This window comes from Ciconia boyciana, chromosome 23, assembly GCF_034638445.1.
Source record: "Ciconia boyciana chromosome 23, ASM3463844v1, whole genome shotgun sequence".
Classification (NCBI taxonomy): domain Eukaryota; kingdom Metazoa; phylum Chordata; class Aves; order Ciconiiformes; family Ciconiidae; genus Ciconia; species Ciconia boyciana.
This window is the reverse complement of record NC_132956.1, coordinates 3582162-3596440: the sequence shown is the minus strand read 5'-3', so window position 1 is coordinate 3596440 and position 14279 is coordinate 3582162. Positions and strand designations below refer to the sequence as shown.

The 14279-nt window shown below is 61.2% G+C and overlaps 2 protein-coding genes across 4 annotated transcripts in view; both read right to left on the bottom strand.

Moving 5' to 3' along the window:
• Nucleotides 1-5433: 5433 nt before the first annotated feature.
• On the bottom strand, nucleotides 5434-6946 carry GOLT1A (golgi transport 1A). Its single transcript, XM_072844835.1, has 5 exons — nucleotides 6922-6946; nucleotides 6178-6269; nucleotides 5890-6068; nucleotides 5661-5724; nucleotides 5434-5472 (listed from the first exon to the last, which is right to left on the bottom strand). Exons 1-5 carry the CDS (start codon nucleotides 6944-6946, stop codon nucleotides 5434-5436), a joined length of 399 nt encoding a protein of 132 aa, XP_072700936.1.
• A 1068-nt stretch (nucleotides 6947-8014) lies between these two features.
• Nucleotides 8015-14279, bottom strand: part of PLEKHA6 (pleckstrin homology domain containing A6) — a 48707-nt gene continuing 42442 nt past the window's right edge. For all 3 annotated transcript variants that reach the window (XM_072844655.1, XM_072844654.1, XM_072844653.1), the window contains 8 exons: nucleotides 13282-13408; nucleotides 13041-13150; nucleotides 12582-12764; nucleotides 12242-12406; nucleotides 11859-11992; nucleotides 11576-11718; nucleotides 10815-10938; nucleotides 8015-10289 (listed from right to left, as the gene is read on the bottom strand). In XM_072844655.1, the coding sequence (XP_072700756.1) occupies nucleotides 10823-10938; nucleotides 11576-11718; nucleotides 11859-11992; nucleotides 12242-12406; nucleotides 12582-12764; nucleotides 13041-13150; nucleotides 13282-13408 (978 nt within the window). In that variant the 3' untranslated portion in view covers nucleotides 8015-10289; nucleotides 10815-10822. The remainder of the gene's footprint in view (nucleotides 10290-10814; nucleotides 10939-11575; nucleotides 11719-11858; nucleotides 11993-12241; nucleotides 12407-12581; nucleotides 12765-13040; nucleotides 13151-13281; nucleotides 13409-14279) is intronic.

Genomic DNA, 14279 nt, shown 5'->3' with positions numbered 1-14279 from the left:
GGGGAAAAGCCCCCCCAGCTCCATTAAACCAGTGAGGGAGCAGAGCCTTAATGCAGAGCCCGGGGCAGAGAACAGCTAAACTCATTGCAGTTGCTGCATATGATATTAGGTCAAGGTACAAGTGTCCACAGCCTGGCCAGGCATGCTGCGGTCGGGAGGAGCGGTCCATTCTCCATCTTGTACAAGCAGGGTGCAGAGGAGCTCAGTGTGGCTCTGGCTGCCTGAGCTGCTGTTCCCAGCCCTGCCCTGTGTTTTGGAAGGGAGATGCTGCTCAAAAAACCTGTGGGCTGCAGGGGACTCCTTCGTACAAGGTGCGTCACTGTCCCCCAGCTCACACATGGCTGTGTTTCCCCCAAGCAGTGCCCAGGCCAGGGTGGTGGGTGCTGGATCGGGCCCCATGGCTCCCAGCCTAAGCGCTTGACCTCAGGGAACCTCGGTGGGAAATGACTGCAAAGGCAATAAAAATGTTCTCGGAAGAAACCTGATGACACACTTGCCCCTGACTCGAAACCCCCAGCTACGCAATCACGCCAGCATGCTCCTGTTGTGGACAGGATTTATTTAGGACGCTGCTGTCACCCTTGTCCAGGGGACACTGGTGCTAGGGGTGGTTGAGGAGGACACCCCACAGGCTGCAGACAGCTCTCCTCCAAAAGCAGGGCTTTAATGCCTCCTTCTCCTGTGGAATTTGGCTGCAGTGCTTGGAGCCAGGGGAAGGCTGACCTCGGCGGGCACCGAGGCTCTGCCCCGCGGGTCGCAGCCCCGCTCCCTCCAGCCCTGACGTCTTTTCCCACGCCGAGCCTCGGTGCTGCGTCACTCGGGGGAGCCTCGTGCTCCGGCACAGGTTGCAGCGAGGCGCAGAGGTCAGGAGGCAGCAGCCCAGCCCAGGAGCCGCAGCGATGCGAGAGAGCGCCTGGCTGGAAGCCACCGGACATAAATCCCCTTCCCGGGCATCCCGTGGGCTCTGCCTGTTTTGCCGAGCCCCATTCCCCAAAGGAGAGGCTGGGGCTGCAGTGTGACTTCAAAGGAAAGGGGCCACGTCAGCTGGGAGGGAAGGTGGTCCCAGGATGTGGGGCCGTGGGGCTCCGGCATTTCTAGCTCCTCTTTGATCCAGGGCCAAGGGGAGGCACGTCTGCAGGAGCCCTGAGGAGCGTTAGATGCTCTGGGCATGGCTTTCCCCTAGGAGGGACAGATGGACTCCTCTCCGTGGGGCAGCCGGAGCGGGATGCAGCTGGAAAGGGCGGAGGGCTGCGAGTACCAGGGAAAAGGCAGCACCAGCCCGCTCTGGTCCCAGAGGAAGACAGCCCTTCCCTGCCAAGGGAATGGCACCACAACTCGCTTGGAAGGGAAACCAAGGCATAAACAGGCAAAACCAACTTACTTGTTGCCTTGCAGTGGCCAGCGCTAGCCCTGAGGCTAGCTGCCCTCACTGGCAGCACCAGGGCTCAAGGATACCCCTCAGCACAGGGCACCTTCCCCCGTGCAAGGAAAATCCCCACAAGGCATTTTCGAGTCACCGCCACCAGCAGCGAGCAGGGATGAGCAGCTGGCGTACGGGAGCGGTGATGGAAAGACCTGACACGGGGCTTTAAATAACCTGCCCAGGGTGCGTTTGTGCACAGGGTGGTGGGAACCAGGGGAGGGGGAAGGAGCATCACTCCGCTGGCTCGAAGGGCTGGAGCAGGAGCCGTGCCGAAGGCCAGGCTCCGCAGGGCAGCACAGGAAGCACATCCACAGGGATATCAGCCAGCTCCGGGACCACACTGATTTTATCCCCAGCCCTTCAGGAGACCCAGACCTGCAGGGAGGATGCTTAACTCTTCCCACGCAGCCTCAAAGCACCCGGCAGTTCTAACCAAAGCATCACTTAACCTGAATTTGCAATGACTGAAGGTAACCGGCCATCAGGCAAGGCTCCAATCTCCCCGCTCAATTCGTGCACTGCTGTGGGAAACGTGCTGCAGTTTGCTGCAAAGGGCTGGGGTTTTGTACAGTTACATATCCTATAAAGAGCAGCTCACCTGGAAATAGCAGGTGAATGCTCTCAAGTTATTTCCCCACCTGCTTTCAAGGAGTCAAACAAATGAGCTAAGAGTGCATTCAAGGAAAATGCTTTCCAGAGAGAAACAAATGCTTCCCTGCAAGATAAATGTGTTCCTCCCGAGTGTTGGGCCGAACAAGCACATTTCTTAAAATAAAATTTGAAATATTAAGTACTTCCCTCTCTAAATAGAATCATTAGGAAGTTTTACCAAATAGTCTTATTTCTTGAGGGATCTTTTAAAACAGCAAAAAAAGGTAGATGCATTTCTGTCCTTCCCACATTTTACACACTTTCCTAGTTTGTGAGTTTCTTGCTAGTAAAAACACCCAAGGCTTGTGAGGATCCTTATTCCGGATGACCAAAAAGCTCAAGCACAAAAGCAACTTTTGGGAAGGACTTAGAGGAGGCTTTGGATGGTACCGACACCGGGGGAATTAGGCCATTGACGTCAGCAGGGCCGGGGCTTCACCCAAAGTGTTTGCTTAAAACCAAAACTGCTCTGGCAGGGCACGTTGAAATCACAATTTACTGAACCAGAGGGAAAACATTCCCCTGCAATAAGCTTCAGAAACGCAGGCTGGGGAGAGCAGCGCCGGCTCCAGCTCGCTGCTGCCTGCTCCATCCCAGAGCAGCTCCCAGCAGTTCCCCAGGTCACTTTGGAGCCTGATGGGAAGCATCTCCATCTCCTGACGGAGCAACACCCAGGGATGACGCTCCATCCTGGCTTGATTTTCCCAGCAGGGTGAAGCGATGGGGCACATACCCTGCTCATCCAGGCTTGCGGCTGTGGGGATGGGGGTGTTAAACAGGGGGAATCACATTATCCTGCATGTGATGTCTCTAGGACCACTCCTCTTTCTTCTGGTGAAGGTGAAGCTTGACCAGGAAAAGTTGCTCTACAGCCCAAGTTTTCAGCTGGGGTGAAGCAAAGGCAGGAATTGCAGCTAGGCACTAGGGAGGCTGCAGCCCTCGCTTACCTGCGTGATGTCCAAGCCCGAGCTTCCTCTCCCATCCCTCCTCAGCAAGCAGCTGCCCAGCTCTCACTCTGCTCCAGACCCCTCCGCTTTATGATCAAAGCTGGCCCTGATACCAGCAGGACTGAGCCCACCTCCACCGTCCTCCTGCCCACAGCCAAGCTCATGGTAGGAAGTTGCTAGCTCTTTTTTCCCCCTCTTGAAAGCCTCCTGCTGCAATCTGCACTCTAAGTAAAGGCATCCCCTCAAAACCAGCAGCAAGGGAGAAGCTTGTCCTGAGCCAGACCTCCCAGGGATGCAAAGCAACCATACCCAGCCTTAGGGGGGGCTGCCCTGATTTATACCTGCTGGGGAGCTCATCCCCTGTAACCCAGGGCTCAACCTGGCTGCTGGGGCTGGGGTTTGGGTGCCCAAATGGGTACCCCACATCAGCTGAGCTGTCAGAGCAGCTCCCAGCTCTGCTTCTACCTGGTGCAAACCCACTGCAAACCTGGGCACCGGTGCAGTACCTGCTAAGTACCATCAGGCACTGCCACCAGCTCAATCAGGCTGCGCTTCAATCAAGAGGGAACAGGTTTAACTCAAACTCATTAATTAATTCTTGCAAGTTAAGAAGGGTATCTGCACAGGGACCAGCTTTGATGTGATTGCCTTGGTTTAATTAAACTCCTGCTTGCACCTAGCTTCCCAAGTGCTCACAGAAACCTGGCTCGCATCCATTCAGCTTGTGTCTCTGATCGCACAGACCCGCTGAGTTATCCAACCAGTTCTCTGGCTGTGCTCCCGGGGAGAGGAGCTTCTGCAGCCCAAACAAAACAGCTCCTTTAAAATCATCTGACGTTAAGCTAGGAGAGCTCCGCTCTGTCCTCAGATTCCTGCCTGCCATGAAGGTCTCCCTGCGAGCAGCTGGCCCCTCGCACTGGGGGATGCTCGTCCTCCAGAGCACCCAGCAGCGCAGGTCCTGCCTCAAGCAGGGCTTAAAAGCATCTGATGTACCTGGGCCTGAACAGTTCTTGAGGCCAAATCAGCTGCAGAGAGGACACAGAGGGGACATGGGGGGCAATGCGACGTGATGGGGCTGCCAGCAGCCGGCCAAAACAGCCACTTTGTGTCCCTACAGAAACAGGCTGGAAAGCAGCAGCTTCCCACGGCCCTCCCAGGAGGTGCGCTGGGGCTGTGAGGATGCGTGGCAGATGAATGCGGGCGGATGGGGCTGGATCCCTCTCTGGGGCGTAAGCCGCTGATCTTGCTGGGTCAGGGGGAGGCAGCCAGCCCCCCCAGCACCCATGCTGGCGTTGGGGTGGGCACGGGGGTGCTGGAGACGTTCCCCTGGCTCAAACCCCGGCAGAGCTGTCCTGGTGCCCACCGCTGCCATAGCTCCCACCAGCTCCATCCTGCCAGGCAGCAGCCAGCGGGTCCAGCTCCGCTCCCTCCTGGCCACATCCCGCAGGAAACAGGTCTGTGGGAAGTGCGAGTCCTGGCCCATAACGCTCAGAGATATCAGCACTGCAACTCTGTGTCTTTGCTCCAGCCCCCGCTCCCACCCCAACATCTCTCAATTAATTAATAACCCCAGATGTCGTTTGCTTTTTCATGGTCGCTGCATTTGAACGGGGTAATTTACTCTCCTCCAATCAGGTCATGAAATGTTAATGTGGTTTAATGGGTGTTTTCCTAACCTCCCCTGCCCTCTCCCGCGGCTCCCCGGGCTCTGCTCTCCGCAGCCCACATCCCCGCGGGACGCGTGGGAAGGCAGTGCCACGGCCACTGCCTGCGAGCCAGGGCTGCCCGCACTGGCCGGGGCTCGTGGCCAGGGCAGCCGGGGCCATGGCCACCAGAATGTCCTCGTGCCACCTCCAGCCATAGCCATGGGAAGGTCCCCGTGCCATCTCCAGCTGTGGCCATGGGAAGGTCCCCGTGCCATCTCCAGCCATAACCATGGGAAGGTCCCCGTGCCATCTCCAGCTGTGGCCATGGGAAGGTCCCCGTGCCACCTCCAGGCACAGCCATAGGAAGGTCCCTGTGCCATCTCCAGCCATGGCCATGAGGCCTCTTGGTGACACTAAGAGGAGCCACAACTGGAGCAAGCCCTGAGCCACAGGAAAGGAGCACAGTCAGGGTTCGGTCTCAGACACACTTTTTAATTAAATCTTTCAACAGGAGAAGACAAAAAGAATAAAATAACGCTAATAATTCCAGAAGCCTGTCTGGCACAGTGTTTGGTCCCCGCAGCCTTGCTCAGGAGCTGCTTGCCGGAGCCCCGCGGGGCAGCAAGGCACTGTCCCCGCAGCGGGGGTGGCTCTGGCTGGCACCGAGGGTCCCGGGGCCGAGAGAGGCAAAAGCTCACCATGGGAGAGCTGGACCCAGGGCTCGCTCGTGCTGTCCCATCTCAAGCGATTCGGCTCGTCTCACAGGTCACACCATGGAGCTGCTGTCTCCCACCTTCTGCAAGAGCTGCAACAGGGACAGATCCTGATTAGCAGTAAAATCCTCCAGTGCATCCTTGGGGGGGGTTGCGGAGAGACCGCAGTGACCTTCCCTGTCTGGTCCCAACCACAGCGATCGGGATTAACATCACCCAAGGACTGCAAACCCCAAGGGTCACATCTGCCTGGGAGAACCATGCCCAGTGCCCTGCTCACCTTGCTCAGCACGGGGATGTTTGCCAGCGAGCCCAAAAACCCAAAAGCCACTGGGAAAAAACTCCTGTGTCAAAACAAAAGTCTCTGTTAAGCCCCGTGCCAGGATTTTGCCAGGATGGGAGCAGCGGGGGCTCTGCCCGGGGCTGCAGGGCAGGAGGCTTGCCCGGCTCCTGCTCTCCAGCCTGGGGCACCCATGCCGCACCAGGGAGCCGGATGCTGCGGGACGGACCTGAAGAGGTTGATGAAGCCGTAAGCCTCCAGCAGCATGCCCAGGAGGGGCCACCGCATGAGGACGATGAGGACCCCCCCGAGGAAGAAGCTGGTGCCCTTCAGTTTTGGCCGCTGGAAGAAGAAGGTGAAGGTCCTCCTGAAGCCGATGATGAAGACCAAGCCAGAGAGGAAGAGGATCTGGGAGGATGAAGGGGAGCAGGTCAGAGAAGTCCTGCCCAGATGGACCCTTTGCTCCATTCCGGGCATCAGCGCCTGCTGCGGGGAGCCCCAGCCCCACCGTACTCACGTTCCCAAAGGCCAGGAGCACCGAGTCAAAGTACAAGAGCATCCCAAAAAGGACGAAGAAGAGGCCAAAGCCAACCAGTCCCACACCGATCCCTGCAGAGGATGGGAGGAGGGCTGAGACGGGGGCTCGGGCACACAGCTCAGGTCCCACCTTGGGCTGCGGTTGCTCTCCTCGGCACCTCCCTGCCCCGTTCCCTCCCAGAAATGTACTTTGGATTTGTCACCAAAGCTTAGAAACAGCCTTTCCACCTGCCCAAGCCTTGGGGAGACTGGCGGGTACCCCAGAAACTCCGCTGGGCTGCCAGATAAAGAATAAACCACAAAGAAAAAATAAACGGGAAGGCTGTCTCCAGCATTTTTCTGAACAGTGGCACGAAGGGTGTCGGTGCAGGCAGCCGGTGGGAGAGGCTGGCGATGCTCTCCAGACAAGCCAGGCATCTCCCCAAATGCTGTCCCCGATGCAGACCTGGGGCAGAGGGTGAGGGCAAACCCGGCTCTGCAGCACCCATGGTGCTCGTCCCCATGCCCAGCCCTCCTGGTCCCCACGTCCCGGCAGGGCTCCTGCCGCGTCCCCCCTGTGCCAGGACATGGCTTGCCATTGCATTCTCTCCCTGCCCCAGCGATCCTGGTCAGCAGCCTCCGGCCCTGGCTCTGCGCTGTGGAGCATCCCCATGGTGTGCCCTGGTCCCACGGGGCCGGGCATTGCCACCGGGACACGGCCACCCCAGCCCGCCTGCCCGCTTACGCTGGAAGTCGGTCAGAGACACCATCTTGCTGGTGGCAGGGCTGGGTGAGGCCGGGCAAGGGTGGCCGCCCTTCCACGTGCCTCCCTGGCAGTGACCCTTGGAAAGGCCTTTAGTCCCCACGTCATCCTGCAAATCATTAACGGCCCAGCAGCGCCTGCCCCGCACCAGCAGCACCTCCTTTGGGGGGGATGCGGTGGCCGGGCATGGCTGCAGGGTGACATATAGAGGGGCTGGTGGCCGTGGGTCCCTGCCTGGTCCTGCCCTCCCTGCCCCAGCCTGCACATCCTCCCTGGGAAGGGATGGCTTGGAGCAATCCCCAAAATAGGGGGATGCACGCGGCTGTGGTGTCCCTTGGGGGGTACCTGGGGCACCGTGAGCCCCCGGCTGGGAGGGATCCCCGCGCGGCACTGGGTGCTGCATGCACAGCTCCCCGCAGCATCGTCACCGGTGCATCGCGCGGGGCAGGGACGGTCCCAGCTCACAGCCACGCTGTCCCGCAGGAGCGGGGAGCTTTGGCACCCACCGTGCCCCAGCCCTGTGCAAGCCCCGGCCCCCGGGGTTTGCTGCCTGGTCCAGGTCCGACCTGCCTGTAGCCGACGCAGGGTTCCCGCGTGGCACGTGCCACCCCCGTGCCACCCCACAAGGACCTCTACACCCATGTCCCTCCAGAAAGCCCGCAGGGACCAGCTCCACACACTTACAACCCAGCTGCTTTTATTCCTTGGCTTTATACAAACTTGCCAGGTACAAATGCGTTTTTTTGTTCCTCCAAGGGATGGCTATTGAGCAGCTACAGCTGAAATAAACTCCACTGGGAAAATGACCCCCCAAAACAGGGAGAGGGAGGAGAAGGTGCCACCAGCCCCGGAGTGAGCTATGGGCAAGGCGAGACCCATCCTGAACGGCTGAAATGCTGTAGGCATTTGTCCACTGCCTCTTCGGTCTAATATTAAAGTGTTATCTGAGGTCACCTCTAGACAAAAGACACTGAGAACCTGTTGTTTCTTAGATACTTTTATTTCTCTAACACTAGCAAAAAAACCCAGAAAACAAATGCCTCCCTTCCCACCCTCCCCAGTGCATAAATAGATTTCCTCCCGATGCAAATCCTGTCTCGGTTACAAGTCACTGGTATATGAAGTGTTATGAAAAATAATAACCAAAATAAAATTAAGAATTAAGTTTTTAAAAAAAACCAAAACCACAAAAAACCAAAATAACGACCACCGGGTTCCACAATAGGGCAGCCAGGGGGTCCCGGTGCAGCGGGCTGCGCTCACGCCTTGGGGAAGGCTCAGACCAGGCCACCGCGGCACGGCTGAGCCGGAGCTCGCCGGCGGCTCCGGGCACGCCAGGGGCAGGAGCACCGGGATGCTCCTCGTCCCCTCCGGCTCCCAGAGACAGAAGGAATTGCTGCCTATGGGTCTGCGTGCCCCCTCGGCTCCCCGCCGGGCAGCACAGCCTCTGCGTGGGCCACAGCCGTGCACCGCGGTCCCCGGCACGTCCCCGGCGGCGTCCCCGCAGCCGGTGTAAGTGGGGTCTGCCCCGGTTACACGAGCTGGGGAGCCCGCCCCGGCTGCCACGTCGCTGCGCTCAGGGACAGGGAAATAAACGCGTCATCTCTGAAAACTTACAGTCTCTTTATATTTTATTTTAAATAAATTTGCTTTTAATAAAAGCAGAAAAAATATATATTTTTTAAATAGGTTTTTTTTTTCCTTTTTCTTTTTTCTCTGATAAATTGTCAAAGAATCTGCTTTTGTAACTCATTGGCAGGGCTGGTGCCAACAACCCTGCGGAGAGAGAGAGATTAGCACAAAACGGTACCTCCCAGAAAAGAAGAGAAAACCAAATATAGATATATATTATAAATGTATAATTTCCATAAAACATATATTAAGGCATGTAATAGCAAAATAAAGGGCCAGCTTTATGAGCTAAGAGGGCTGCGGGAGGCTCGGGAGCAGAGCGGGACTCGGGGCTCCTGGGATCCTACCAGTATTGCTAAGACGGGGTGTGGGGGGTGCTGGGGGTGCAGGGGGGCCGCGGGGCAGGGGTCCTGGTGGGTGTCAGGATCAGGCCAGCAGGGAAATAGCTGCAGGATGGAGGGTATCTCGCTCCTCCCTCCATCCGCCTTGCCCACCCCAGCCCCGTCGTGGCAGCCCTGCCAACTGCACAACCTCGCGTGGAATTCCACTTTTGCGGGCAGAACCAGCTTTTTTCTCCCTCCAGAAAGCTAAAGAAAAGGGTAAACCTGCTCTAGGAAAACCAAACAAATCAAAGGGTCTGGAGTGCAATGGCAAGGTCTTGGGGCAAGACGTGGTGCCAGATTTTCAGAGGGGCTGAGACAGAGGTGACGGCGGGACGGGGAGACAGCCGGGACGCTGCTCCTCGCGCCAAGGATGAGCCCCGCTGCTACCGCCTGGCCCCAAGCGCCTTCCCCTTCTCATCACCATCCCCATCCACCGCAGAGGGATCCCTGCCGAGCCCGTGCCTTCGCCGTTGCACCTCGCACCCCAGGTCCCTGCACTGCTCCTCTGCTCCCGTGCAACGTCCCTGTCCCTGCCCAGACCTCCTGCTCCGTGCCAGCGGTGCACCAATGCCCCGGGCAGCCCTCATACCACCCCGACCCTGAGCACACCGCTCCCCTGGGCGCCTCCGTGTCCTCCCCCCAGTCACATCTCGATCCGCCCTGTCCCCGACACAGCTCCTTCTTCCTCCTGCTGAGCCACCAGCACAAGGAGCGACGGGACAGGCCAGGCTCTGCCGGCTACTACCCCCAGCCAGACGGATGCTAAAAGCAGGTTCAGGGCACGGGGAGGGGAAGAGGTGCCCGAGGAGCAGAGATGGAGCATCCAGGTCCAGCGTAAGGTGGAAGCACCATCCGTGGTGGGAACTGGCCGGTCTCCACCCAGAAGAGCCCCTTTGCAGACCTTTGGGAGACCAACGCATCAGCACAGGGAGCCCAGGAAGTCCTACACTCCCCCAGGGCTGCCCCGGCAGGGAGACGGCCGCTGTGCCGGGGGCTGCCATTGCAGATGCCCCTGCCTGGCCGTCCGTGCAAGCCTGACGCCCAGGACAGCGCCGATCTGTCCCCGTGCCAGCTGGCAGCCCGGGGGCTCCTCAGGGACCACGGTCCAGCAGACAACCTCCTGGCACCCGCACGTCTCCTCCGGGACAGGGCAGAGCAGCTGGTACTGTCGGCGATGCGCGTCCCCGCTCGGCTGTGCCGGGTGCTCTCGCCGTCGCTGGGAGGGAAGGGGGTCCGGGAGAACCGAAAACGATGGCGAGAGGTTCGGTGTCGTGTCAGAGAGCTAAAACGTGGCCCCGTGGAACTTGATGGCGCCGGCAGCAGCCAGGGCTTGAGCTGGAGGGAGAGGAGAGCGGGGCTGAGCTACACGTGGGGCGGCCGGTGGGGGGGCAGCCCTTGCGCCCACCCCACAGACCCCTCCTGCCCTGCTCGGAGGAAAACCTGGCGCAGATTCGGCTCTGTGCCCCCAGCTGCCTGGGGGGGATCCTCCAACCAAGCAGGGGGACGCTGCATCCCCCCCAGTTTGCAGCCACCAACGCGGATGTGCCGGGGCAGGCGTCCCCCAGAGCCTGGCCCCGAGACCACCCCCGCTTTTTGCTCCGTGTGTGGGCCACCCTGCCCACAGCAGCCTGCCAAGCCCCCCCTGCCCACGCTGGGGTCCCTGGCTGACCCAGCCCAGGGGCTTCGCCTTGGAGGACACTTGCGCTTGGTCCATGGGAGGAGAGAGGGCTGACGTGGCTCGGGAGACGTTAGCTGGAGCAAGCAGCGATGGACAGACGCCGGACGCAGAAGAGGCACCCCCTGCCTGGCCCCCCGGGATGGAGAGAGGATGGGATGAAGTACGAGAGAAGAGGTGCTTACTTCATGGCTCAGACACGCATAAAATGGCTGTTGTCGGCGGCCCGGGATGTTTCAGACGAGAGGGGGTTGGTCGGTGGAGTCGGGGAGGCTGGGGAGGTGGGAGGGCTTGGGGTAGCGCATTGAGCTGGAAACAAGAAATGGGAGAAGGGCGTGAAGAACACAAGCTGCCGGCAGCAGCGAAGGGAAGGAGGCGACCCAGCGAGAGGTTAGCAGAGGGGAGGAAACAGAGAGCAAGGAAGGGGGCAAGCAAGCGCGGTCAGGACAAACAGCCACAGTGGCACCCGGCCACGGCACGCACACGTGAGCTCCCTGCAGGGCTCCTCATGGACAAGGCACGGCGTGCCAGCGCGCGCTGCACGGCCAGGCGCTCCCGATCCTGCAGCCTTGCGAACGCTTCTGACAAGGTGCCGAAACCTGCGCCCGGCAGAAGCGGCTGCTCCATCCCATGATGCTCAGCGCTGCCACAAGGGAAGGCAGCCCCAGGCACCGCAGGCAGGGTCCCGGTAGCTGCCGGCATCGCCGGGCTAGCTCTCCCACTGCACTGGGATGCACTGCGCCAGGACCTACGCAGCCCGCTCTTCCTGCCTGTATCGGCCCCTCGCTCTTGCTGCCTGTCCAGCCCATCAGCTGGTCCTGCATCCGACCTGCCCAATCTGCCCTGCCCTCACTCCTCCTACCCGCTCGGCACGTAACGCTACCTCTGGTCTGGTCTCCCACGGGGCTGGCAGGCTCAGACCCTTCACGTCCCCCCCGTGCCTTACCCGAGAGCATGCGGCCCCGGCGGGAGGCCTCGGCAGCCAGCGCGCACGAGATCTCTATCCTCTTCTCCTGCTCCTGCAGCTGGGTCTCGGGGTCCTGGGGGGCATCCACCTCCCCCTCGCCCAGGGGGATGACGTTCTGCAGGCTGCGCAGAGCACCCGGCATCAGCACCCGTGCCTGGCCCCGGTGGGACAGACCCCACGGGGATGGCTGGGGAAGGGGTGCAGGTGGGTGGCAGGGTGCACCCCAGGATGGCCAGTGTGGGCACGGGCACAGCAGCCTCACCTGGATTTGGCAATGAGGGTCTTGATCCTTTCCACCTTCTTCTGCTTCTCCTTCATCTCCTCGGGGCTGAGCGGCGTGTCGGGCTCCAGTTCGATGTACCGCTCGGGGATGACGACTTTGTCCGGCGTGGAGAGCTGGGCACAGCGGCAAGGGCTGAGCCGAGCACCACCACCAGGACCCGTCCCCGCTCCAGCACCCACCTGCCCCACTTGCCCCCAGCTCCCAGCACCCGCCTGGGCAAGGGCAGCCCTTTGCTGGGCACGGCCAGTGGCTCCAGGATCCTGACCGATGCCGGAGGATGGATCAACCCCCCGGTGCAGGGTGCAGAGGGAGGGATGCCCCGTGCCCAGGCTGCCAGCTCCCCTAGGACAGCCCGTCCTCACCTCCTTGTTGATGTCCACGTCATAGTGCTGCGGCTCCAGCTCCATCTTGCGCAGCCGGGCGATCTCCTCCTGCGGCGTCTCGTAGACCTTGCCGGGGTCGTCAGAGCGCAGCGCTGCCTCCAGGTCGGAGATGTCCACCTCGTGGATGCTGCGGTGCCGGCGCACCTGCGAGGGACCCCAGCCCCGCTGAGCCCCCCCGGGTCGGCACACTGTCCCCTGCCCCAGCACCCACACCCCCTTCCCCAGCCCCCAATGTCCCCTCTGCTCCGTCAGGGACCTCAGGCACTCTGCAAAGCAAAGGCCGGTTTGCCCCAGCCCCGCAGCCGGTGCAGGGACTCACCACCTTGTAGGAGGCGGGTGCCTTTGTGCCGGGGGTGTCGGGCTGCTGGCTGCCGGGGAGCTGCAGGCTGCGCCGCTTCTCCTTCATCGAGCCGCTCTGGTGGCGCTTCATGCGGTCGATCTGCTCCTCCACGCTCATCTTCACCTTCGTCTCGTTGGCAAACACGGCACTCTTCGGTCTCTCCTGGGGAGAGCCCAGCCCCACGGTCACGCACCCCCACCTGCAGCAGCATCCGGCCCCATCCACCCAGTGCAGCAACCCCTCTGGAATGGGGCTGCTCAGCCCGCTCCTGGGGTGGGGGGAAGGTGCCGAAATAGCCTGGGAGGACCCGAGGAGCTGGATGCCGAGATGTGCAGCCATGCAGGGATGGGCTCCCCTGTGTGCTGCCCCAGCCCTGCAGGCTGTAATACAGCCCCCACTTTGCTAGCCCAGCCCCCAGCCCCTCGACGCAAGCCCTACCCGAGAGCTGAGCCCGTTGGCCATGCCGCTGGTGCTCCTCCTTGGCACGCCGGCCACGGGCACCGCCTCCTCCTCTGCTGGAGACTTGGTCCTGGGGGGGACGATGCCCACTGCGGAGCAAACCGAAACGGCAGGCTGAACCCCCCTGGGGACCAAGGGCAGGGTCCCAGCAAGACACTGGGTGCTCCTGGCAAGCACGGGGAGCCCGCTGGAGTGGGACCCGCCAACCCCGGTGCTGTACCCTTGTTGAGAGCCGCTTGCTTCTCCGCCTCCTGCTCCTGCCGGCTCTGCAGGAGCCCCTCGGTGGGGGGCCCGGCGGCGGCCGCTCGCTGCACCTCTTTCTTGCTCTGCTCGAAGCTCGGCTTGGGCTGTGGGGGAAAGCAGGTCCCCGGTGAGACCCCGTCCTGCCTGGGGACCATGCTCTGCCTGGGGACAGACTCACTGCTCTCCGCAGCCACGGGCTGACATACGGCCCACAGACACAACCCCAGGAGTGGACGGACACACAGACACCAGCCAGGCGGTACCAGCGCACCCCAAATGTGCGGGGAGAGGGGCTGGCGGGGCTCTCTGCAGCTCTCGCCCCCACTACGCCCCGGCCTGTTGGGGCTGGGCACCGATCGCTGTCCCCGTAGGACAGGCTCCTGCTTGGGGAAAGCGTCCTGCAAGGGTGACGATCCTGCCACGGCTTGGAGGTGGCACCCGGGACCTCCAGGACAGGGACACCCCGGCTCTGTGCTGAGCTCCAGCAAGATCCGGTGCCCACGGGAGGGGACAGGGTCCCACGGGGGCAGAAGTCAGGGCAGACACTGTGCAGCAGCGGAAAGTGAGCAAAGGGCCATTTTCGGGGTCCTTCCCTTCCTGCACCCCCTGGGCACAGTCTGCCCGGGGCCTGGGCACCGGTGCAATGGTGCTGGTACGATGGAGGGATATGGCAACAAGCTGAGGAGCCCAACGTGCCCCCCTTCAACTGCCCTGTGCTCTTCACGGAGATCACGCATCCCGACACCCCTTACACCCCGTGGATCAGCGTGCAGCCATGACTGTGCTACCCTGCAGCTGCATGGCTGTTGGAGATGCCACTTGCGCTGGCAGTGGGGTCCGTAACCCTTCCCAGGTCAGCATGGCCGCTGCTTTGCGGTGCCAGCCCCCACGTGCACGCATCCTGACCCCCCGGCTGCAAGGATGCTTGTGTCTCCCGGTGTCCAAACCTGGCCCCTTCCCCCGGCGGGAGCACGG